The sequence below is a fragment of the Merops nubicus genome, unplaced genomic scaffold, assembly GCF_000691845.1.
Source record: "Merops nubicus isolate BGI_N331 unplaced genomic scaffold, ASM69184v1 scaffold14016, whole genome shotgun sequence".
Taxonomy (NCBI): Eukaryota; Metazoa; Chordata; class Aves; order Coraciiformes; family Meropidae; genus Merops; species Merops nubicus.
The window spans coordinates 28,434-53,120 of record NW_008617024.1 but is presented as its reverse complement, the minus strand read 5'-3'; the positions used below and the strand labels follow the sequence as shown (position 1 = coordinate 53,120).

The following is a 24,687-nucleotide window of genomic DNA, read 5'->3' as shown; positions in this document are numbered from 1 at the left end:
TCATTCAATTTGGTATGGTTTTGTCTTTCTCAAATGAAATGTAAGGATATGGAATCACATGGCAGTCTTCAGCAAAAACTTGAGTTCTCCTTCAAATTTTCCAGAGAAACTTGAGTGTCATTTGAGGGGGTTTGTTCAATCATAAGTAAGGAAAAATGCCTCTGGTGTGTGATGGTGGCACCCCCACTGGAAATGTCTGGCCATATACTGTTAGTGATTTAGCTGCAAGTGGAAGACAAATGTGTTCAGCTGTGTGCCTGTGTTTGCACAGGGCAGGATGAGGCAAGGCAGCATTTTATTGGTCAGTTGGCAGCAAAATGGTATTTTTGTTATATTTTATCCTCCTCTGAAATTCTAACTACATACTTGATTTTTTTTTTTTTCCACCTAGGGTGTGGATTCAGGATTTGTTCCCAGTGTTCATGATTTCGACAAGAAACTTACTGAGGCTGATGCTTACTTACAGATCTTGATAGACCAATTGAAGGTATGGTAACTAACTGGTGTGTTTACTGTGCTGGGAATCTGCTTGGCAGCATGGATTTCAAGGTCTGGTTGAAAGGAAGTTCAACAGAGGGAGAGAGTCATGTTTGTGCTTGACATGTGGTCTAGTAAATGTGGGATGCAGAGAGAGCTCATCTGGCTGAGCTGACTGTGAGCTGGGGAAAACCTTTTTTATATATCAAGTCTGATGATGGTAGAATTTTATGTTCTTTCTCCCTAGCTGAGGATGTTCCATAGCTTCTAACTACTTCTGAAATAAAGCTTTAAGTAGTGCAGAAGTAGAAAAGGAGTATAAAAAAATAAAAGTTATAAGCTGAGGGGTGAAATAAGGTGAAAATGGTTTTCTCTTAGAATGGATCTTGGGGTTGCTAAAATAGAATCAGAAAATCAGGGTAACTCAGATTTTATAGAACAGTTTCCAATGGCTGAAACACTTTGTGTATATATAGAGCTTCATGGAAATGACAGAGATTACCCAAGTTTACTTTTAAAATGTAATTAAGTCATTGTCTTGCTCATAGCACTTAAAAATTTATCTCGAGGAAATTTTGTCAAGTGATATATAACTACAGTTGCAGGTACTTTCAGACTTTGTTGCAGTAGTGTTGGACAATATGTTCTTTGTCCTTGAGTGAAAACTTACAGTAAAAAATTTTGTACAAATACAATTCTTTTACGCTTTGTATATGTATTTTAAGAGTTAATGGGAAGGTGAGGAGCAATGAGGTCATACCTCTCAGTACTCACCTTATGGAGAAAAACAGTTTTTGCTGCTGGTTAGGACACTTTTTCTCATGACTCATCAGGTTAAACTTGCTGTTAAGATGACTTCAGTTCTGCTGGTTAGGATTTTTTATTTTTCCTGATACAATGGGTAAGTTGTGCATGTGGGATATTCAGCAAAAATTCAGCTGCAGGGGAGGGCGGAGAGGGGAAAGAGAATACCAACAAAAATGAAGGGTAAGTAAAAGATGCAAACAAAATCCAGTGCTAAACTGCAACGACTTGATCAGGAGTTAGCTTTGGCTCCTGCTCTGGAGCCATCTAGCAGGCATCACTGAAGGAGGAAGGTATTTCCATCTTTGCACCTTCCAGTTGTTATCTCAGGCCAGCTAGAGGAAGGGGGGGGGGGTATGGGAATTAGTAGATAATGAAAGAAGAGTGAATTTGACCATGGACAGAGACAAAGACTACAGTCACTTATTTCAGAACCAGAAATCAGCCCTCAAGGGAAAAGGGTTCATGTGTAGATTTTGGGCAGGCAGTGGAGTGAAGAACTGGAGCTCACCTACTAAAGATTACAGCCTTTTTTCTGCACCAGGCTGGATGTGATGAGCTTCTGAGCATTACCTTTAATCTTTTTCTTCCTTGAAAAACACATACTTACTGGTTATTTGTATGTGCATTGTAGAGTGCTTCTGTGGAAAGTTTTTAACTGTTTCACCTGGTGTTAAATACACATGCAATCTTTTCAGTCAGAAATTGTTCCACTTTCCTTAGCTGCATCTCATATTCCACTTTTAAGGAAGCAAATAGAAGTTAATGCTGGAATATCACTTATGTATCTTTGCAAAAGCTGTGCTTACAAATTTTACAAATTTTTGAATCGTGTAGCTGAGTAACAAGGCTGCTGGAAGTGTTGAGGCTGTTTTGACAAGCATTCTGTATGCTACAAAAGTCTTTGCTGAATTAAAAAAATAGGCAGTTTGAGGTGTTCTGATGTCACTTATTACTTAACCTCACCTTTTTGTTCAAACCATGGCAGAACTAGACAGCATCTGAGATTTGGTCTCTTGCAGGATGGGATAATGTGAGAAATTAATTGCAAATTTGTTATATGACAAATGCTGTAAAGATGTTACGTAAAAGCTGCTTTAGGACATAATACTAAGGTCATATAACGTAAGTACTTACTAAATGCTTTTGGATTTTAAATGTCAGTATTTGATATTATATGAAAAAATAACACTTGCAGTATTTTTACAAATATCTTTTTCTTTTAGCTCTTTGATGAAAAACTCCAGAACTGCAAAGATGATGAACAGAGAAAAGCAAGTACATTTTGTCTTACATACTGCTCATTTTGCTTAATTAGGTGATTTAGTGCGTCAGTTTGCTTTAGTCTGTAGAAATTTAAAGTACAGTTCAAATTTGTCAAACTGTCAAAACCACTGAAATCAATTTGAATAACTGATAACTTTATTTGAGTTGTGAATAGATTGGAAACAGAATTTTTGGTAGTACTGGGTGTCATAACATTACGAAAGTTTTCAGTCTGGATGAAAATGATTACTCCTGTTATCCAGCTGTCTGAAGCATTTTTAACTTAAATTTGCTATTTTTTAATCTTTAAGAAGAATAAGTATCTAATGTTTGTAGGAATAGCAAAGCTATTCTGAAGGAAAAAAAGACAAAAACGCTAAGAAACATGTATTTCACCTAATCAATCTGCATCCTGTGTAGCTTTCTGACTAGCATGCCACATCTTAGAAGTCTGAGAATAACATGCATTCACCATAGATGAAGATGCCAAAAATGTAACTTTCTATGTGGGAGGCAATGCTTTTTTAGCAAGGCTGTAATTCACTGAAGTGTTGTTTATTTTTTGCATCCTCTCCTATTTCCAAGTCAGGTTTGTAGGTTAGAGTTTAATCACTGTGGTTAAGAAATGCTAGCACTCACTTCTGGTGGTGTGGGTTTAGGCATTGAGTAGCCTGCTGGGTTTGGATGTGAATTTGTGTGGTGTGGAGGAGAAATTTAACACTTCCTTATGAAGGATTTATTAGTAAGGAGTTGCTTTTGTTTTCAGCAAATGCAGTAATTTCAATGTCATAGTGGTGTATTTCATCCTCCTTCCCTCCTTCTCCCTCAGTTTCAACGGTAAAAAACAAACTGATGTTCTCTTGGTGTTTGGTTGCAGTTTTGCAAAAAGTTTGATGCTTTCCGTGATTAGTTCACTTCTTCATTATGAATGTGACCTTTCACATGTTATCCATCTTGTTTGATGTGTTGTGTGGCATCTTAGAGACTTCACCAGTGATGGTCTTTCTGGATTTCTTTTGCATGCACAGGCTTCTAAAATAACTTTGAAATACAAGTGTTCTCTGCATAAGCATGTTTCATCTGTAGACAACTGACCAAAGGAGTAAGATCTAAGGATTTTGCATTTCTCCTTTGGGGTGTCTTACTGGGTAGAGAATTCTCCTTCAGTTTTGACCTCCCTCCAGATGCTACTTTGCAGATCAGGCAGTACTGCTTGTTTTTCCCCGTGACAACGCTTCTAATCCCTGGAGACTTTCCACATGTTGTGCTGATTTCTTTCTTCATCTCTGCAAGGTATCTATGGAACACACAGATTGGCTTTACAGAGAAAGCAGGAGGTCTGTTTAGAAGAGGTCAGCATCCACTGCTTTGAAATCTTGATGAGCATTGCTATTCCTATAGATTCCATTTATTCTCTATTAAAAATGAAAAAGACTTGCCAAAGTACTTTTTCATCATGTCTCTTCCTGTACTAAAGCAGCTAAGAGTTTTTTTTTTTATACTGTATTTAGCAGTTTTCCTATTTGCTTATGGAAGCATGGTTCAGCTGTCAGATTACGAGCTAGGGTTCAGGTTAATTTCACCCAGGCCATAGTTTTTTTTTTTTTTCATCTGAGGAAACAAGACTTGGTTATTTGAGTGTTATGTGCTTCCCAACTAGTTGGGTGCTCTTTTATTCAACTGTTTATGGCCCCACATGTCAAACCTGATCTTTTGTTTTTGCAAGTGTACAGGGTATTGGATGGACTGGGTTTTAGGTAACTAGAATATTTGGTCTTGTGAAGATAACAGTATAGGACATAGGTGTTCCAAGATGCTTTGATATCTCTTGGGTATCTTCTTGCTGAGACATGATAGTCTGTTGAACTGGGAAGATGGCAGTGCAGATGTAGACGATGAATTTTGAAGACTGAGAAATACTGTGATTTTCACAAATTGCCTATGTTACATCAGTACTCCTGGCAGAACTACAACTAGCACTGTGTGGTGGGATCATACTGTCTTGCAAACATACTAGAATGAGCAGAGCTGCCAGTTTTGCTGAATCTGCTGATGGAGCACAATACATGTGTCTGATTGCGTAGGTATGTGACCTGAGGGTACTGCTGTTTCAAGGTGAATGCAAGATGGAACCTTGCTTTCTTATGGTGTTGGTAGCATTATTGGTGAGAACTCAGAACTTCTCTGTTGTTTTATGAAACTATCTTGATAACACGTATCTAGAAGAATAAATCTCTAAGTGTTCAACAGCATCAGAATAGTGGAGAGGTATGTGTTTGTCGGGCAGGAGCAAAGCTGCCACGACTTAAGATTTTGCAGAGGGTAGCCTGCTTTAAGCTATTTGGTTCACAAGAAGTACTTTTTGTGAAGTAAATCCAAGGCTGAGCACATGGATTTGGGTTGCACTTCACTAATTCTGACCACAGGTCGGCTTCCCCTCTGCCTCTGCTGCCTCTTTTTGCTGCATGAGCTGATCCCTCTGTAGTCACATGATTGTTCAATGAGGAAAAAAAAAAAAAAATCAGTGAAATAAGATTAGCTTTCTGTTGGATCACCAGTAGCTTCATAAAAAATCAGATGTTAAGGAGGTGCAGCAAGTGAATGGAGTAGTTTCAGCAGCAGCCTGCAGTTTTATTATGTTAGATATAGCAGTGTGGCTGCACTCTGCAAATGTAAGTCTGCAGGTAATTGATGTTTCATTTGAAAATGCATATTCATTACCTAAAACTAGGGAATCTGTCTTATTAAAATTTATATCATAATTGGTGTTCAGAGAGTAGGGATGTTGAAGAGAGATAGCTTTTGGTAGTAAATTTACTCTTTGATTTTATTCTTATTGGTAATGTTTTTTTTATATCCAAATACCTCTTTTTACCTGATTATTATTTTGCTTACAAGTTTGTATTTCCTCGTTCTCTATATTGTTTACTTTAATGCAAGTTTAAATAAAAGATAAGAATAAAGTTACAGGGATTGTAGCAGTGTAGTCCTGTACAATTTATGAGATACAAGCCTCCTCCTAACTTCTTCTCCAAACCAACCACTCCTGTAAGCATGCCAGTTCTGTAGTGATCATTGACTTGTTTTTTCTCTCCCCAGTGTCATGTGTATAGTGTGTTTGTATAGGATCTTACAGAGGGAGAGTTCACAAACTTTATTTTATGCCTACTCTAGATCACCATTCTAGAATAACACATTGCTCATCAAAATCCAGAGAATTCCATATCAACATCTTCTTAGCCCTAAAGAACGAGGCCAGTGCTCTTTAGAAGGGTCTTCCCAGGGACTGAGTCTGGCTGACTTGCCCCTGTTGTTCTCATAATCTTGTGTGCATAGGAAGAAGACAATATTCCAGTTCTGTGTGCTGTGTTCGTGCAAGGTGACCACACAACACGAAGGTGAAAAATACTGGATTAATGCATGCTCTTACTGCTTAAGTTGTACAGCTCACAAAGAATTCAGTTTCATAGAGGAGAAAGTTCTGATTGTATAATTTGTGGATAGGCCTTGGAAACCAGGTGTCCTGAGGTTTGTCTTGTCTCAGAGTTTTTGTGATCTTGGACAAATTACTCTTTCGTTTGTACCTGTGCGTAAGAATAGCGGTGCCTTAGTCTCTTGGGGGTAGGGGGAAAAGAGTGTGACTGAATTGTGTTCTGTGGCCTGACATCACTTTCAGGTTTTCAGCAAAGACAGTATCAGTGAAGGGAATGAGATAACAGTTTATTTGGTGTGTAAATACTTCTTCTTTGGGGAAGAAATAAGTAAAGAATAATCAAAACTACTGAGGACTCTGTACAACTGCCAACGTATCTTTGAGATGGATTTCCTTCAGTCACATAATCTTTCATCTGACAAGATCAGTATGTTTGGGTATATTGCCTATTTGATTTTGGTGCTAAAATGCTCAGAACTTTGCTGCTGTGATGTTAATTTTTTTTTTTTTTTCAGTATGTGTTGCTAAAGTTTGGACTGAAAGTATAGTAGATACATGAAAAGCAAAAACAAAGGAATTCTTAGCTGTTGGCTTGTTTCTCTGGTATCAACAGAACTTAATACGATGTAATTTTGTGTTAGAACAACCCTGATTTCTTAGATCAGCATGCTTAAGTCTTCTCAGTGGAAGAGGCTGAGTGCTGTTTGGCCTCCTTTTGCTAGGTAATGATGGAGAAAATGCATAGCATCTGTATGGAACAGAGTGTAACTGAAAAAAAAAAAATCAGCTATTGGTTAGGAAGTTGTCACTGCATTTGTTTTGTTTTTAATCCACAAGCTGAGACTATTCATTCCTGTAGATATACACATCTTACAGTGTAAAATTTGGCTTGCAGTGCTGGGGGGGGGGAAATTCCTTACACACTTGGATTATTTGACAATAAAAAGGCTGTGACTCTAGTCACATGAGACACTCATATTAATCAAAATGAAGAGGTCCTTTTATTGAATTAGATGTTCAGTGCTGAGTGCAATTTAATAATGTTCCCTCTGCAGACAGACACAAGGACATCAACAGGATGCATATGCTTCTTAGATAGGTCATGCTTATGCGTGAAATGGCAGGCAGGTGCCTTTTGCATGCCTAAAGTACAGTTCGTACAGGAAATCTTCATGAACCAGTGTTTCCATATAAAATTAAGTAGGGAGATTTTTGGATGCACTTTCACTGGAGGCTTAGAAAGATCAAGAAAATGTGTGCACTGTTATATTCTGTGATTTTTTTTAAAACCATGATAAACTGTGTATGCTTATTATACGTGGGTGATGGTAATTTCAAGTAATATTGATCACTGAAAAGTGCATTCAGTATACTGTATAAGGGTGCAGATTAAACTTAGAGTGGATCTTCATACTGCATTTCATTTTTGTTGATGTGATGCAAAACTGAGGTGTAGACTTTGATGGGTAAATCCATATAATGTCACATCTCAGAAACTCCTCGCCTTGTCGTCTTTGATCTTTAATTATCGTTTTGCCTTCTGTCTTGTCAATTACAAAATGAAAATTGTGTTCACATACAGAAATAATCTTTAACATGTTGGTTGCCATTTTTCCTCCCTCAATTTAAGATTAAAATGTAGTGTTTGTGCAGTATTTACTATTAGATGCTGGGAATTCTGTCTTTAACCACACTATTTTGATTTTTCTTTTACAGAAAATTGAAGGTCTCAAAGAAACAACCAGTGTAAGTGTCTTTAATTTTTATATCTATTATATAATGATTCTGAAATTCACCATACTTTCTCAGGGAACTTTTTTAAAGCTTTTTACAGAAAAGTGGGAATCTGTATTAGGTCCAACATGGTAGAGGCAGCCAGGTCCTGTATTCAGATTTATGTCTAGCACCTTAGAATCATAAGATCGTAGAACAATTGAGATTGGAAGGGACCTCGTAATGTCTGCAGTCCAACCCCATGCTCAGACAGCTAGAGCAGGTTGCCCAGGAGCAGATCTAGTTGGGTTTTGCGTAAATCCAAGGATGGAGGATCTACAACCCGTTTAGGCAACCTGTTCTAGTGTTCGATTATCCCTAGAGTAAAGAAGTGTTTGCTTAGTGTAAGGTGAATTTCCTGTATTTCAATTTGTGGCCACTGCCTGTTGTCCTGTCACTGGGCACCACTGGGAAGTCTAGCCCCGTCTGCTTTACCCTCTGCCATCCCAGTCAGGTACTGATGCTCATCACTAAGGTCTCCCCGGAGCCTTTTCTTCTCCAAACAAGCTCAGCTCTCTCAGCCTCTCTTCACATGGTCCTTTACATGATGCAACGCTCTGAAAGTTTGAAGGTGACCTCCATTTCCCCTTAACAGCCTGTGTTGTATGTCAGTTTTGGAAACTTTGGGTTTCTACTGCTATGCTTTTATCTCTGGAAATAAAAAAAGGGGGTGGAGGAAGGAAAAGTAGGAGTTCTACTGAAGTGAGTGTCCCATTTATTTCTCACCCAATATTTCAGTTCTGTAAAACTAATTAAAATACCTGTAAATACAAAGTACTATGGGATAGTAATACAAGATTTTTGTTTTGTTACTTTTGTCTTCCTAGAGCATGGTAGAATCAATAAAACACTGCATTGTGTTGCTACAGATCGCTAAAGTAAGTACACTGTAAACTATTTTGATTTTTAATTATACAGCATTAATCTGTGTGAAAACAGCTGAAATATAAAAGTGCCTTCTATATGATCCAGAATGTGTGTGTGTATATATATATATATATATATATATATATGTATTAAAAAATTCATGTAAGCTGATTTATGCTGCTGTTTTAATGAAGTTTCTGAAATACTGAGTTCCACAGCAGACAGTCCTGTTAATGTTTGTGACAAGAGTCACACTGAGGACGTTGCTTTTCTCTTGAGATAAACTGTCCTTTGCAGAGTTTTCAATTAGCTATATAAGGGTGGCAGAATAGAAACGTCACAAAACTCTTCTGTATGCTTCATTTAAGCATGTGACTAACAAATAGAAAAAGGGAAAATTGTGATGTTAATAATCTAAACTGGTTTGGCAAGGTTTGTCACAAGTCTGAAGTTCACAATGGTGTGGCAATTCTTGAAGTAAGAATTGTATTATTTGAGAATGCAATATGCATAATGCACTTAAACTTCACTTTGTTGTATTTTTTAAAATTTAGTGAGATGTGGGTTTACTATTCTTTTTGGTCAGTACTCTATCTAGGAGATGTTAATTATGAGCTGCTGGTTTCTACCTTGTAATTGAAGTGAAGAAAGAGGATGTTTCCCAAAGAAAATAATGTATGGTTTTCCATGATTTAATACTGAATTTAATCAGAACACATTCTGATTTTTTTTTTTTTCAGAGATAGGTGTAGATTCTTCAAATTTATTTTTTTCTGTACTCTATATCAACTTTTTTTTGTGTGCCTTTCAAATACAATACTACTGTTGAGCTTCATTCTAGATGCTGATACATTGTATAAAATTTTGAGGCCAATGAAAGTGCAAGCATTTGGAACCTGCCAGGATCAGAAGTCATTCACTAAAATAGGGCTTAGTGCATATTTTGTGAAATTCACATTTTGTTTCAGTAGCTTAAAACTTCTGAAGAAAGTTTGTTAGTTAACGGGTTTATACTAAACCAAAAATATTTTACAAGTAGTACAGTGCATTGCAATAGTTTTGTGCCACATGAATCTAAAGCTAGAACAATTTGTTTAACGTACAGTGATACTATTTGAATTCTTCACTGTAGTAACAGCAAGAAAAGCCTCGTTAGTAAGTAATAATTTGCTGTGATTTAGTACTGGGTATGTTTAGAATGGTTTTAGTGCAGTGAAACCAGTAGGCTGTATGCCACTTTGGGGGATGTGGTGGAGTCAATTAGAGATACCGCAGATGACAGTACAGTGGTTTTCTTGCACAGCTGCATGTGCCTCTCTGGATTGTAGAAACTGTGTGCAACCAATGACTTGCTCGTTTAAATGTTATATAAATGTATTTAGTGGTTGTTATTTTCAGAGAGGTTTAATTCCTATGAAATTTTGCTCTTTTTTTAAAAAAAAGCTCTGCTATGCAATTAGCAAATCTGAAAGAGCAAGACTGTAGTCTGCTTTTCAGGTTCTTGATCAAAGCTGGTAGTAGGTGTCTGACTTAGCTCTCTTGACAAGTTTCTTTCAAATTCCATTTCTGCTATGTGTAGTTTTATTGGGGGAGAGACAAATATCATTGCTTGTCTTGCGCTGAGGCTAAGCATATTTTGAAGTCGGTTAGGTGGGTTGCTGATAATGGCCAAAACTGAACTTACAGTGACAGTTGCAGTCATTTTTGATCAGGTTCAGTGCTCTCCTGTGCCAGCTACCATATAAGCATGTGAGTAGATCGAATTTGGGCCCCCCAAAGATGCTAAGACTTGCTTTCTGTTATATTAAATGAAACCTTGAAGTCCTCTGTTCAGTACCAGTAATTATTAACCAGTGTTAATAGATGGGTTTATCCGTTGGAGAGTGGGGGTTTTTGCTGATTGGTTTGTTTGGTTGGTTGGTTGGTTGGTTTTTTTTATTTTGCTAAACCATATCTAAACCTCTTGTATAGCTATTGAAGTTACAGTGGTTTAAGTGAGTGGTTTGTGCACATCTAATTGGGAGAAGCTGAACCACATAGAGTGAAAAATACCCTCTATAAATTTTCCTGCATCTTAATAACCTTTTTTCTACTTCATCTCTTCATCTTCTTCCTCTGCCTCTATATTAGGCAACTATATATAAACTGTTTGTATCCTGACTGTGGGATTGTAGGAAATGAAGAATACAGAGGGTTGTTGTTGTTTTTTTTTTTTTTTTTTTTTTACAGTTCTGTAAGTTGCATATTAAGTGTTATATATGTAAAAATATGTGCCTGACTGGCAGCTTTTTGTTCTCCAGTACCTTTGAAAATTCTGCAGCATTTTTTACCCAAAGCTGTAAGGCAGATATGGCTGCTGACTTACACTGCTGAAAATAAAACATATTAACACTACCCCAGCTCCCTATTTTTACTTCTCCAATGTCTTTCTCACTAGGAGACAGACTTCTGGTTATTTGCAGTACCTTAAAAACTTCATTGCTTCTCTGTGTCCTCAGAATGATCTCTGTTTCAAACAGAGAAACATTTATTGTATGGACAATTTTGGTACATTGAGGCAAGCCTGCTTTTTAGTGTTTTTGTGCATGTGTTTTTGTTTGTTTGGGTGTTTTTGTGTGCATTTTTTTTTTTGGGGGGGGTGTTGCTTGTTTGGGGCTTTTTTATAGTTGTTTGTTAAGGTGAGCTGTTTCATCAGCTCTTAAAATAACCTGTGTTAGGACTTGGACAGTTAAACTTTCACTAAACTTACTGGTAAGTACAAGTTTGTAATCATGCTACTTGGACTGGGGGTGACCCAAGGCTTTATCAAACTATGAAGTAAATTCCAGCTAAATAGGAATATATTATAATATATACATCACTTATCAAAAAGTAATCAAAATAAACCTAGTGGGATGGGTATGTGGAGCACTTGGCTTGTGTTGTCCTCTTTGCCTGTATGGCAGTTGAAGATGTCCAGCTTGGCTGATGTGTGTGTGGTAAAATATGTAACAGTCTGTCAGTGATTTGGTAAACTACAGTCTTAGAAATACGTATTATATATTTTATGAAATAGCTTTTATAATTCAGATATTTAGTTTTGCATCCTTTGCCTTACTCTTTTCACTTCATCATTTCTGGTCAGTCTTGCTTGCTGAGTTTTGTGGCACTTGCACCTTACTTACCCCATCAACACGCCACGTTGCTGAGATAGGAGAGCAACCTTCGGTACAAATGCAGCATCTTCCTGGTTTATTTCTTCGGTCTTAGAAATTTCGTATGTAGAAAAAGAATATATTCGAGCTCCAGGGTTATTCTGTCATGTTTATACGTTTGCAACCCAATGGAACTCATTGCCCTTAGTGTCATCTGTCATGGAAAGCCTTGCTTCAGACATGTCCACCAGGAGACATGAAATTTGAGCATCCTATTGCCAACTATATAAACTCAGGAAAAATGTATGAAGTGTCAAAACACAAGTGTGTGCCAACTTTCTTAATACTGTTGACACCTTTTGTTTTTTCTTGTTCTTCTTGACTGGAAGTCTGGGGAAATACTCTAACGACAGGTCTTAAGGTCTATACTGAACCCAGTTAGGGATTGATATACTGGCTCACATGAGCTTTGCAGCAGAAGTGAAGTGATTTGGCTCAGTGTTCAGTAGAATCTACACTGTTGCTGGTACTGTTTTAATACCATGCTAACTGTAGATCTTCGTTAATTTGTCTGTTGCTAGTGCACTTTCCCCTGATGACAGTTTTATTCTGTGCATTGCCTGTGCTTTCACATATGCTTCTAGGCACAAAAAAAAAAAAAAAAAAAAGCTAATAACATTTCGCCTATAAAGATGCTTCTGCCTTTCAAAGCAGGGTGCTTCTGAAAACTTGATCTGTGTGTTAATCCCAGCTCCTCAGAAACTGAGAACTTCATGTCTTTCTGTTTTCAGGGGCTCATTGGTGCTGCAGACCATGTTTTGAGGAGCTTTTAGCTATTTGGGAAGAACCTATATTGTAAAGTGTAATTCTGTTCTTGCAGTGTAGAAAGGATATTTTTAAAAATTATTCAAACTTGTGTGGACAGATCATCACAAAATGCTCATCTATGCAGTGACTATGCATAGAATTGTTTCTTCTAAGTTTAATTATGGTATCACATGACAAGGAACATTTTATGGCTGAAAATGTAAACATTCTTGAGAGAAACTTGCTGTTCTCACTTGACACAGAACTAATAAGTCATCCAAGATTGTTGTGTTGATATTTGTAACATTTTTTCCTTAAGGACCAAAATAATGAGGAGAAGCACGCAGATGGACTTATAGTAAGTTTAAATCTAATCTTTATCTCCCTTTATTTCTGCAGAACATGTGAACAGAGACCTGAATTTCCACTCATTTTGCAACATACTTCTTTCTTTCTCTGATTTACTGCTTCAAGTGTCTTGTTAAAATTACTGTTGAGTCATTAGCTTCTGATGTTGGCTAACACCCTTGCTTTTAGAAAATCTAGTGATCAGTTTTTTATCCTGAGTGTCTTAAATGGCTGTGTTGTGACTGAACACTTAGATAAAAATCTGCCATGTGAACAGATGAAAGGGAAATTACTGGAATAGAAGTAGTTTTGTGTTCCATCCAAGGTATCTGTATGTATAATCAGCTATCCCTGTGCTTTAAGTAGTTTGTCTTTTCTACAGTGCTGCTCATTTAATGCAAAGTTGTATTATGTCTATTTAAGCAATGTTGCTTCTTTAATATAACTTCTGCATTTTTAATGTAACTTCTGTCATCTTTGGTTTCGGTCCCATGTGACTTCTCTTTCTTTGTTCTCTTTTTGTCACTTGAGTACATTTCAGATACTTTTAATAGGAGGTTGGTTTCGGTAAAATGTAACTCTAAAAATCATAGTGTGTTTTCATAACTGCTGACAATAGTTCCCAAGCTCTATTTGTCTTTCCATTATATACAGCTTTAGCAGTATGATTTTCTGGTAATAACTTCAGAGTAAAGATGCACGTACAGATTTTAATTTCATCCTTTTCATAAATGAGGTGAAGGATTACCCTGTGGATAGTCACATAACTCAGGCCTTAGTTCTGTTACATGCCCTGGAGAAGGGAGGTTGTGCAGCTGGGCACTGCCACAGCCAGAGGTGGTGAGCACATCAGATCTGCAACTCAGAAACTGTGTATAGCTACTACAGCTTGCTGTAGTCTGAATTTGGTTAGCCACTGTTCTAATTATCTGTGGGCTGGCTTATTCTGGGGAGAAAAAAAAAGCATTTCTATACCAGTATATTAACTGATGCATCAGTGATTGTGAAGACTGAAATTTTGATGCTATTGAGGCCAACATTAGCTTGGGCTAAAGGTCAGGATTTAACTTTAAACTTAGGCAGGAGTATGATCAATGTTTGATACCATGGTGTGATGACAGTCTCCTTGTTTCTGTGTGGTTGGTTTTAAGTTGTTATTAGACTCAGACTAGGAAACTTTGATGTCTGCCTTCATCTGTTTCTACACCATGATGGCATACCCCAAAATACCAAACAAGCAACCCCAGTTCATGTTGCAGGGTGGAGATTTGTTTAAGGGTAAGGTTACAATCCCGCCTACAAACCCAGAGTTACTTTGTTGTTTGGCTTTTTTTTCCCCTTTATCACACCAGTGTTCTGTAGCATGTATATGATTAGTTTCCCTAAAAACTAGGGGAGACAGAGATAGCAATAGCATCCTCTGTATCCTAGGACCATCTTGATTTTCAGGTTTCTTAACTCTGAAAGTGGGTTCATGATTTTTAAAGTGTGGGACACAAACAGTTGAAGTAATTTGTAAGGGACATTGATTTTATGCTGGAATACAGTAGAGTAACAGTATATGTACTGGATTATTTATTTGTATACTAGTTAGTAACACCCGTGAAAATGTAGAAAGCCATTTTTATGCCTTTTTAAACTGGAAATTTAAAAAAGATAAATGGGGTACAATTGTTTTCAAATAAATTCTGTGCTATAAAAAAAATAAAAATCTTCACTATTTCACTGATTCTTTTTTTTTTTTTAATGCAGGATAAAATTCAGAATTACAGTTAACTAAGAAAGGAGGCAAAGAAATCTTACTCCTGTAGGAAAATGGGAAGAGGAGGGTTAAGAGGATCCTCCTTACCTCAGTCTGCTTGCAAATAGAAATCACAGACTGGAAGGAGGGAAGAACAGTTGGAGTCTGTCTTCTGTTTTAAATATTAATATAAAATGAAGATAGGAAGAAACATGCTGACTAAATTTAAAGGCAAAGCTCATCTACCTTTTTTAAAAGCAGAACTTACTTTAAAGTAGAACTCATCTTTGTATGACCTTCCTCTGCTGTGTATTCTTCAACTTAAGCACAGTAGCAAGATTTCCTAGAAAACTGAGGCAAAGTTTTTCATAGTTCTGATGCAGATAAATGGTTTTAAATCGCAAGATATTTGGAAAAGTATTTTATGTGCCTTCTGTCTAAATGGCAACCCAGACTAACGCAGAAGTTCTGGTAGTTGTGTGTAGGTACATATAACCAACAGCGCTTAGTTGATAACAAAAATTACAGGCCCATGAAGCCAAGCAAAATCACACTAGTTTTGATTAAAAGATATTGCAACTGAGATTTCCAAGAGGCTTGTTGTATAAAAGCCAAGAACATACACTGAAGTCAGTGACTTTTGTGAGTGTTCAGGTGAATTGCTGCTTCCTTTTTAAATAGCCTATGTTCATAAGTAGATTGAAATGTCCTTCACTGGAGAAGCTCATTGGAAGGAGTTCGGGCAACAAAGCCACTTCATGGCTGTAAGCATGCTGGTGATTCCTCTTCCAATCTATGAGTTGATTTAGTATGGTCTGGAGAAATTAATTTTTGGAAAAAAAAAAAGTTTTTAAAAATACAGGTTACTTGCCCTAATTTTTGCCAGATAATTTGCGTTTAACTTGGCACACTTTGGATGCAGTATTTATGAATGGGCATTGGAAGGAATGACAGAAGCTAGAACTTGCTAGAAGAAGTTTTTATAGGACAATTCAAATCTGTAGCAAGTTCACTTTAGTGTAAAATCTGTGTAAAGAATTAAAGTATTGCCACTTTGAAAGTATTTCTTATGTCCTCAACTGTCAATTTGTGTTTTACTTCCTCTCTCAGGAATCTGCTATCTTGCCTTTGGGCATTTCTTGTGCTCACGGTGTTCCTGCTATTTACGCTTTAATTATTTTAATGGAGAAAAAATGTGTTTTTCTTTCTTTTGTCTCAGAGCACTATAAACCCGGTTGACGCTGTCTATCAGCCCAGTCCTTTGGAGCAGTCAGTGACCAGCACGATGCCTTCCCAAGGAGTTATACCTCCAGGTAGGTGCTACAGAAAGAACCTCAGTAGAAGCATCCATGATGCAACCGCAATCTAGATGGAAGGGGCACATATCTTGGGTAGCTTCTGTGTCACATGTGTGGTCCAGGTGGATGCTGCAGGGAGGGGAGGGAAAGGAGCAGGAGGCGTCGAGCTTCCTCAGCCTCCTGGTAAATCTGCCTTGAGTTCTGTGCATAACCTGATAGATGTTACTTGCTGTAAGTTACTAGCTTACATTTCTAATACACTTTCTTAAAATAAATGAAATTGGAATTTATGTTGGAATCTCCTTCCCAACAAAAGTATAATTTTTATATTTAAATGAAAATTTTGGGGTTTACATATCAAAATATCCCCTAGAACCTGCTCAGTTGTGCAAGTCAGAGCAGCGACCGTCGTCTTTGCCAGTGGGACCTGTGGTGGCGTCGCTTGGAAATCAGACTCCGACACCAAATAGCACAGGTACAGTTCTGAGGAACTGCAGCAGGGGAACAGCCCCAACGCAGCCTGTCCTAACGGGACCTAACACAGTGAGCTATCATAAACAACATCCTACGGGCCTAAATCTTCCTTCTAACCAACAGATACTTCAGTTTTGTGCTAAAATCAGTTATTCTGTTCTTTCTCCCCCCATGTCTATGTAATACACAGGAGTATCACCAGATTGCTTTCTCGTCTCCCTCACTGCAACCTTGCAGTAATTAACGCGGGACCTTTGCAGTTAATACATTGCGTGTGGCCTTTGGGGCTATTAATTCAATTGCCCCATTTCCCCTTAATAGCATTTTTAAAACTACAATAGATGTTTTGAGGCAAAAGTTGCTCTAATGTATATGAAATTGCTATAATTATCTGTTTACAATTCCTATAATAATCTTGCTTGTTGTTATTAAGTCTGTAATTTTTTTTATGCTTTGTAGGAAGTGGGCAATCAGCACCTAGCAGCAGTCTCACCTCTCCAAGCCATGTCAACCTGTCTCCAAATACAGTCCCAGACTTTTCTTACTCCAGCAGTGAGGACGAGTTCTATGATGCTGATGAGTTCTACCAGAGCAGTTCTTCCCCAAAGCGATGTATGGAGTAAGTAGCTGAGGCTTGCAGTGTGTGCTGCGTACAACTTTCATCTACAAGGGCATAGCATGTCTACTTGTACAAGTTAGTTAAGTTCAGTAAGTGAACAAGCCACATTGGCTTAAAATATGAAACAGCAGGGGAGACAAAAAAAGCCACTCTGTGTAACAGGAGAGAAGGTTACTGTTGTCTGAGGGGTATGTGGCTTCCTCCTTCACTCCTTCCCATTCCATCAGCTATACATGTTGAGAAAACTAAGAGAAACAAATCTTGGGAAGCCAGCAGGTCAAAGATCTAGTTGCAGACCATGGAGTATTTCACAAGCATTTGTTGCAGCCTTTAATAAATAGCCAATTCCCTCCCACATTTACTGAAATAAATGTTTGAAGTCGGCCACCTTTCCCCAAAATCTCTATTTAATCTTCTTTGTTACCGATCGGAAAATTAATTTTAAGAGATGCTACACATTTCAAAGAGGAATTAGTCACCAGTTCCACACCTTCAGGTGTTACTAGCTTAGCCTGCAGGCTTTCCCATATATTCAGCTACAGTCCATTTTAAGTTTGGTGTGGATTAGCCTGCAGCACATGTCTGTTAATAAACTAATTTTGTCTGAATTACTTCACTGTGGGTTGTGAGAGATTATTCTTCTTTAGTTCTGCAGAGTCTGCTGCAGTCCTGACTCGGAGCAGCACAGGAAGCAGCCTGAAACGTCCTGACACCACAGAGTCCCTCAACTCTTCCATATCTAACGGGACAAACGATGCTGGTAAGTGGACCACGTTGAGTGAGGTGCTCTTGGCTGTTAATCCGTGTGTAAACTGTGTTCACTGCATGTATGTACACATACATATGTCAGGGTACTTGTAGCAAACGATTTATCTACTGTTTCTTTACTAATGGAAGATTGTTGAATTGCAGAACTTAAAAAAACTGGTTTTATAAATAAGACCTCTTTGACAGCTAATGTATATGCTAATTAAATACAACCTGTCTTTGAAGGTTTAGAGAAAAACAAAAGCAATTTGATTTTTCTAGATCTCTTTGATCCTCCTGATGATCGAGATGATGATGGGGAAGGAGAATCAGTGGAAGAACATAAAAGTGTTATTATGCATCTGTTGTCACAAGTTAGATTAGGAATGGATCTAACTAAGGTAAACTTGCTGATTTTTCATGGGGAAGGGAGGGAGATTAAACGCTGAATTCTGTGTAAATTAATTCAGTGATAAAGAATTTAACTGTGTATTAGTTCTAAGAACTAGTTAAGCTATAAACTCTTCAGCGTGGTCTTTTTTTTAATTGGAGTTGTTATAGAGAGGAGAGAAATAAATGTGCAATAAGTATGTCCAACTGCTAAGATCAGTTTGGGAAAATAGATTGCTCTGGAAAGTACCTGTTTATTCTCCTTGAACCCAATCCTTGGAGCGCCTTTAAACTGAGTTAAGAGGAATGCTTCCTGCAGTAGTTAAGTTTCTCCTGCCTTTGGCATCCTAGAACAAAGATCCACGAGATCCTAGTGTATGGTGACATTCAATAAGACGTTAATAACATAAAAGAAGGAATTAAGCATATAGTGAAATGCTTTGCTGAACTGGGATCTCGTTGAGTAAGTTGCTGGTGTATTTTAAAGTGCTATGTGTAGGTCTTGCAAGTTGGATTTTTCATGGGTTTGATTCATGTTGGTGTCTGTGTTAATGAACAGCATTCTGAAGGTGTTAATCTTTGTAGGCAGTTTGGTTAAATTTAAACAAGTAATTCCAGATTGAAAACGAGTAGGAGAGATCAACCCTATCATTAGTTTCCCTAATTTGGATGACTTCAGCTGTCCAGTCTGGAACTCACAATAGACAGTAAAAAGATAAACTTTAAACTTCTCTGGAGAAATAGCCGGCAGCTCACAAGCGAACTACTGAAGGTTTCTGGCAGTTCCCAAACTGGGATTGATCCAAACCATGTCTGTTTTGGAAACTTCTGGAGTAGCTGAAAATTACTGATCCCAAGCTGCCAGAAGCGCCAGGAGCATGCCTGTTGTCTGCATCACTTTCAAGTCAACAACAGCAACCCACGCCGCTCTCAGCAGTGGTCACCACAGCAGGCAGCAGATCCACAAGGGTGGAACCTGCAAATGCTGTCGGGGAAGAAAAGTTGTAGGGAAGAGATGAACCTTCACCTTGATAAAAGGCATATGAGAGGTTGTGACTACACAGAATCATAGAATCCTTTAGGTTGGAAGGGACCTTTAAGATCATCAAGTCCAACCATTGAGCCATTAGGGCTCTAAAGTCCTCTGCTAAAACAGATCAGAATCTTTCAGGGTTGGAAAGGACCACAACGATCCCCCAGTTCCAACCCCTCTGCCATGAGCAGGGACCCCTCCCACTAGATCAGGCTGCCCAGAGCCTCATCCAGCCTGGCCTTAAAGACCCCCAGGGATGGAGCCTCAACCACCACCCTGGGCAACCCCTTCCAGGGTCTTACCACTCTCATGGTGAAGAACTTCTTCCTCATGTCCAGCCTGAATCTGCCCACTTCCAGCTTTGCCCCATTCCCCCTAGTCCTGTCATTACTCGATATCCTAAAATGGAATGAGATTTTGGCAATAACTGGGAATTGACACAAGGATCCAGACAGATGAAATTAAATTATCAGTGTTGCTGTAATTAAGAACAGCTTTTGATAAGCTCAGCATGTAGTTGAATATGCTCTAAGTGGGACTAGAATATATGTGAGATGAGACAGTTCCTCTCAAACCTTTGCTTTTATAGAAGATGCCAACTGACCTGTATGTGTCAGAACTCATTGGCAGGTTTGAGACCACAATCATCTTACAGGCACGCGAGCCTTGGGTGCTTTGGGTGCTATTTACAGTAGAATGCTTCTGTGTAGGAAAGTGTCTTGATCTTTAACAGTTGTTTTCCTTCACCCAGGTGGTTCTTCCAACTTTCATCCTGGAACGAAGATCCCTGTTGGAAATGTATGCTGACTTCTTTGCACATCCAGACTTATTTGTCAGGTATTTAATTTTTAAAGCAGAGTATTAACTGGTTCTGATATTATTTATTGTCTTTGCAGGCTGCCAAAGGTCAGTTGGTAGTTTTGAAGAGTATTGCTTGTGCTTTGATCTAAACTTGAAAAATAGTCCAAGTAGCGAAGTTGTAAACCAAGCAAACATCCAAAAGTCTCTTCTGTGTTTGAAGCATTTCCTTGTATTTCGTTTTTGCCTGACATCCTTTTCTCTGTTTTGGCCCTTGTAGCATTAGTGACCAGAAGGATCCAAAGGAACGAATGGTTCAAGTGGTTAAATGGTACCTCTCAGCTTTTCATGCGGGAAGAAAAGGGTCGGTTGCTAAAAAGCCTTACAATCCCATTTTGGGTGAGATCTTCCGATGTCATTGGGTATTGCCAGGCACTGAAGGTGAAGATGAGATGGTTAGTTTCTTGTGGTATGTTTTGTGGTGCCTGGAATGTATGCGAGTAATCCCCAAAGCTTTAGTCATTTACTGACTGAAACAAAATGGCTTGTACTATGTTTTAAACAGCAAACCAAACAAACTGGCAGTTTCTTAACTCATTTCCCCTCTTTCTTCCTCTTTTTCTTTGGACAGAAGTCTAAAATATCTTGCATAATAAAATTGAGTAAAAAAACAAACAAACAAACAAAAACAAAAAACCACCAACAACTATTTTTTAAAGAAAAATTTGCTTCTCACACCCTCCCCTCCCTCTTTGGTTTGCTCAATTCTTTGTCATTTCTGAGGTGAATGTTTGGAATCCTGTTTGCTGGCATAAAGACAATATTGTGTTTGTGCTTGTGTTGCTTCTAATGATGACTTGCCCTCTTTGTGATTTGCCACAGGAAATTAATGTTGGGTTATGGTTTTGATGATTGTTATTTATATGCATATCTGACTTTTAGTGGAACCAAAAATGAAAGCTCTTTCTGGCACCCATTTCTTATTAGTTAATAGGAAATTAAGCAGATTTAATAATTACTTTGTAATTTGGTTTATACATGACTCTTTCAGTCAAACTTGTATTTGGGGGCATTTCCCTAAATAAACTTAAAAGCAAGATTAGAAGCTCTGTGTTCTTTATTAAACAGTGTGGGGAGTAAGGAGTTCAAATTAGCAGACAAATGAAATCACTGCAATGCGTTTTCAGAAGCCTTTAAACACAGAAGCGACTTCTCTTGGAAGCATCCAGAGTTTTGTAAACACTGTCAGTGACGAAAATCCTCTCTCCTGTCTTGCAGGAGCCAGTTTCAGAAGGACCAGTTCCTTGGGTCAGTAAAAGCAATGTGACATTTGTGGCGGAGCAGGTCTCTCATCATCCTCCAAGTAAGCTGGCAGCAACTTTGCTACTACAGCTGGCACCTACCTGGATACAAGCGACAGAAAAATTGGTTCTTGGTTGAAATCTTGGATTTCCATTTTGTCTCTAAATTGAAAAGCTGAAAGTTTCCTTTATAAACTGTTTTTGTGAGAAACAAATTGCGAACTTTGTTGCCACAGAAGTATGAGGCATTTTGAGATGACTTCCTGATGAAAGAATTTGGAAATGAGAGTATTAATGTCTTGTGCTGCTATTTTTAATAACCTTTTTCTTCAGTTTCAGCATTTTATGCAGAGTGTTTTAGCAAGAGGATACAGTTCAATGCTCACATATGGACCAAGTCAAAATTCTTGGGAATGTCTATTGGGGTTCATAACATAGGGCAAGGTAAGTGAGTGTCAATTTAACAAGAAAAGATAAATTCCCATTCTGCACTAGAATTTTTGCAGGAATTATTTAAAGTCATCTTGTTAAACATAAAGAATGTTTGATTTTATGTAATTGGAACTTGGGTATCTAAGGAATAGTATATTCCTCCTGCACACTGTCTTCTGAAATTATTTAGGGGCCAATTTTTCATGTAAATGCAGCTCTCTGTGCCTTTTCTAGACACTGGGCATTCTCAGCATCTGGAGAAAGCTCTTCACCTTTCCTTCTTACGGCACCTCTTCTTAGTGAACTATTCCAGGAGATGATTATGAAAAGCTTTGTAGAGGTTTTGCTGAAGTTTTTAAAACCTTTTCTTAAATTTTTCTTTTGATAGGGTGTGTCACATGCCTAGATTATGATGAACACTATATCTTGACCTTTCCTAATGGTTATGGAAGGCAAGTAAAAGCTCAACTTGATATTTTCATTTTCAGTGCCTTGTCATATTTCATGCTTAGTATTCATCAGTTACAGGATTATAAATACACACATCTATAATTGCAGGTCTATTCTCACTGTGCCCTGGATAGAACTGGGTGGAGAATGCAGTATTAACTGCTCGAAGACAGGCTATAACGCTTCCATCGTCTTCCACACAAAACCATTTTATGGGGGAAAGAAGCACAGAATTACAGCTGAAATTTTGTAAGTGGGTTTCTTCAGTTAATCTCTTTTTCTCTACTGAAATGCTGACAGTGATTTTTCAAGACAGTCAGGAGTGTAAAGTACTGTAGGAGCTACACCAGATAACTCGGGTTGGGATTGCCTGTCACAGGATGCCATTTTAATAGGCAGGACTTGTGAGAGGAGGCCTGCACCCTACCTTGACCTTCTCCAAAACACACTCTGCTGTTGACTGAAAGGAATCTTAATTTTCACTCCCGACTCACCCAAGCAGAAAATTCAGTGGAGATTCTAATTTTGCTTGGAAATATACTGTAAAGTCAGGAAGTGACACTGACAAAACAAGGTCTGTAAGTTGGTTTTAAGTCTCTTCATGACACACATTGATAAGTCTGATTTGAGAACTACTGTTTGTGTTCAACAAACACTAGCAGTCTGAGGAAGAAGCTTTGTTTGTGAAACCTTTTTAAGTTTAACTTAGCACTGTGAATCTGGTTTGAAAGCTTGTAATACAACTGCAAAATTACTTTCTTTCTGTTTAGTTCTCCTAATGACAAGAAACCCTTCTGCTCAATTGAGGGAGAATGGAATGGCGTCATGTATGCGAAATACACAACAGGGGTAAAGCAGCTTTTTTTGTTTTCATCAGAAACGGGAGATTGTACTTAAAGTGTGTGGGGGGGGGTTTCTTGTTTTTTATTTTTTAAAATCAATAGTTGGGAACTCCTGTGAAGCTGCCCCCAAAGATGATGAGAATGATGAATTCAGGGTAAAAGTTCTGAATTTATTCTTAAGGTGACCTGACTTTTATAGCAAGAACAGAATTTAAAGACTGATATTATATTTCCTGACAAACAGTGTACCGGAGTGTGAGGCTATGTCAATTTTTAAAACTGGCTAAAGAATTTATTTCTTTTTTTCTTTGTAACTTCACTTTCTAGGAGAATACCATTTTTATAGATACCAAGAAAATGCCTACAATTAAGAAGAAGGTAAGGAAATTGGAGGACCAAGACGACTTTGAGTCTCGCTGGTAAGGACTTTAGTTAAATGGGCTAATGAGGAGGGTTGGGTTTTTTCTTTAGTTAGACTCAAGTTCGCAGTAGACAGGCTGGCTCGTGGCACACTTCATCCAGTCACTGCGTGGACACCTGGGTCCTCTGCTTGAGCCTTTCCTGCAGGTCAGAGCCAAGGCACCAGCAGGTTGAGGTTTTAAGAGGGACGAGACCTGTAATTCCTGGTCACATCCTCATGGGGTGCAGATGTTCCAGGGAGGTCTGGAGGGCTTCACTGCAGCCTTCCCACTCCTGGCAACAGACAGTGCACTTGTGGTTTAATACAAATTGGGTTTTTTTCTGCCCTTTTGGTAAAATGAGACCTGCCTTAAGTAACTATTGAGGACTAATAGCCGGCAATATGTTTCTACAGCCTTGTAGCACTTGGCTTCTCTAACGCAGCCTCCATTCAAATTTCTTTTTTAAGCCTATGGAAGGATGTAACCTACAACTTGAAAATTAGAGACATCGACGCAGCCACAGCTGCAAAGCACGCGCTTGAAGAACGACAAAGAGCTGAGGCCAGAGCCAGAAAAGAGAATGAGACCTCATGGGAAACAAGGGTGAGCTTTATTCAAACTGTAAATAAATGCCCTCGAACCTGTAGCATTTGTTCCTTTCCCACTGAGTCGTATAAAGCTTACATCTGCTTCTCCCCTTTGTCCTAGTTATTCCATGAAGATGGAGAGTGCTGGGTTTACGACGAGCCGCTATTGAAACGACTTGCTGCCAGTAAACATTAAGTGGGCTATAAAACCAGAAGACATTCAAGCCTTGGCTTAAGCAAAGTTTACATCTGATACCAAGACGACAGTTACCAGTGATCACGTACGTACCATTTGGAGAACCTGACCCCTCCAACTGCAGTGGTTCCTATCTCAGGGATACTGGACTTACTGATGCAGATAAGCAATGACATGAAACAAGAAACTGGGCTGTGCAGTAACTTCTGCTGGGCTGCGCTATGCTGGTAGTGTGTTCAGGCTTCAAAGGCGGGCTCGTGGAGCCCCGTCACTGGCGCTCTGAAGCGTGGAGATCCCGGGCCGTATACACTTTGTACAACCACTGTGAAGGCCACGGCATTGGTATCAGTCACATAATATTCCTGGGTCCTACGTATTTAGAAAACCAAGGAACAAAACACAAGACGTCATTTAAATCTAGCTAACATTTGCAATGTGTAAATAGGAGGATTCCTTTGATGGGACAGTT

General features: G+C 38.4%; 1 protein-coding gene across 2 annotated transcripts; it reads left to right on the top strand.

Annotated features, from left to right (window-relative positions):
* Positions 1-397: 397 nt before the first annotated feature.
* On the top strand, positions 398-24,406 carry OSBPL9 (oxysterol binding protein-like 9). 2 transcript variants are annotated; one of them, XM_008943015.1, is made up of 20 exons: positions 398-487; positions 2,508-2,555; positions 7,697-7,726; positions 8,581-8,631; positions 12,881-12,919; positions 15,870-15,963; positions 16,322-16,423; positions 16,882-17,041; positions 17,689-17,801; positions 18,071-18,189; positions 19,963-20,048; positions 20,290-20,468; positions 21,295-21,372; positions 21,644-21,754; positions 22,131-22,194; positions 22,301-22,441; positions 22,963-23,041; positions 23,362-23,453; positions 23,903-24,038; positions 24,144-24,406. In XM_008943015.1, the coding sequence occupies exons 4-20, from the start codon at positions 8,584-8,586 to the stop codon at positions 24,216-24,218; spliced, it is 1,716 nt and encodes a 571-aa protein (XP_008941263.1). In that variant the 5' UTR covers positions 398-487; positions 2,508-2,555; positions 7,697-7,726; positions 8,581-8,583; the 3' UTR covers positions 24,219-24,406. The 2 variants fall into 2 exon arrangements, with proteins under 2 accessions (XP_008941263.1, XP_008941264.1); XM_008943016.1 differs by lacking the exon at positions 12,881-12,919.
* Positions 24,407-24,687: the final 281 nt, after the last annotated feature.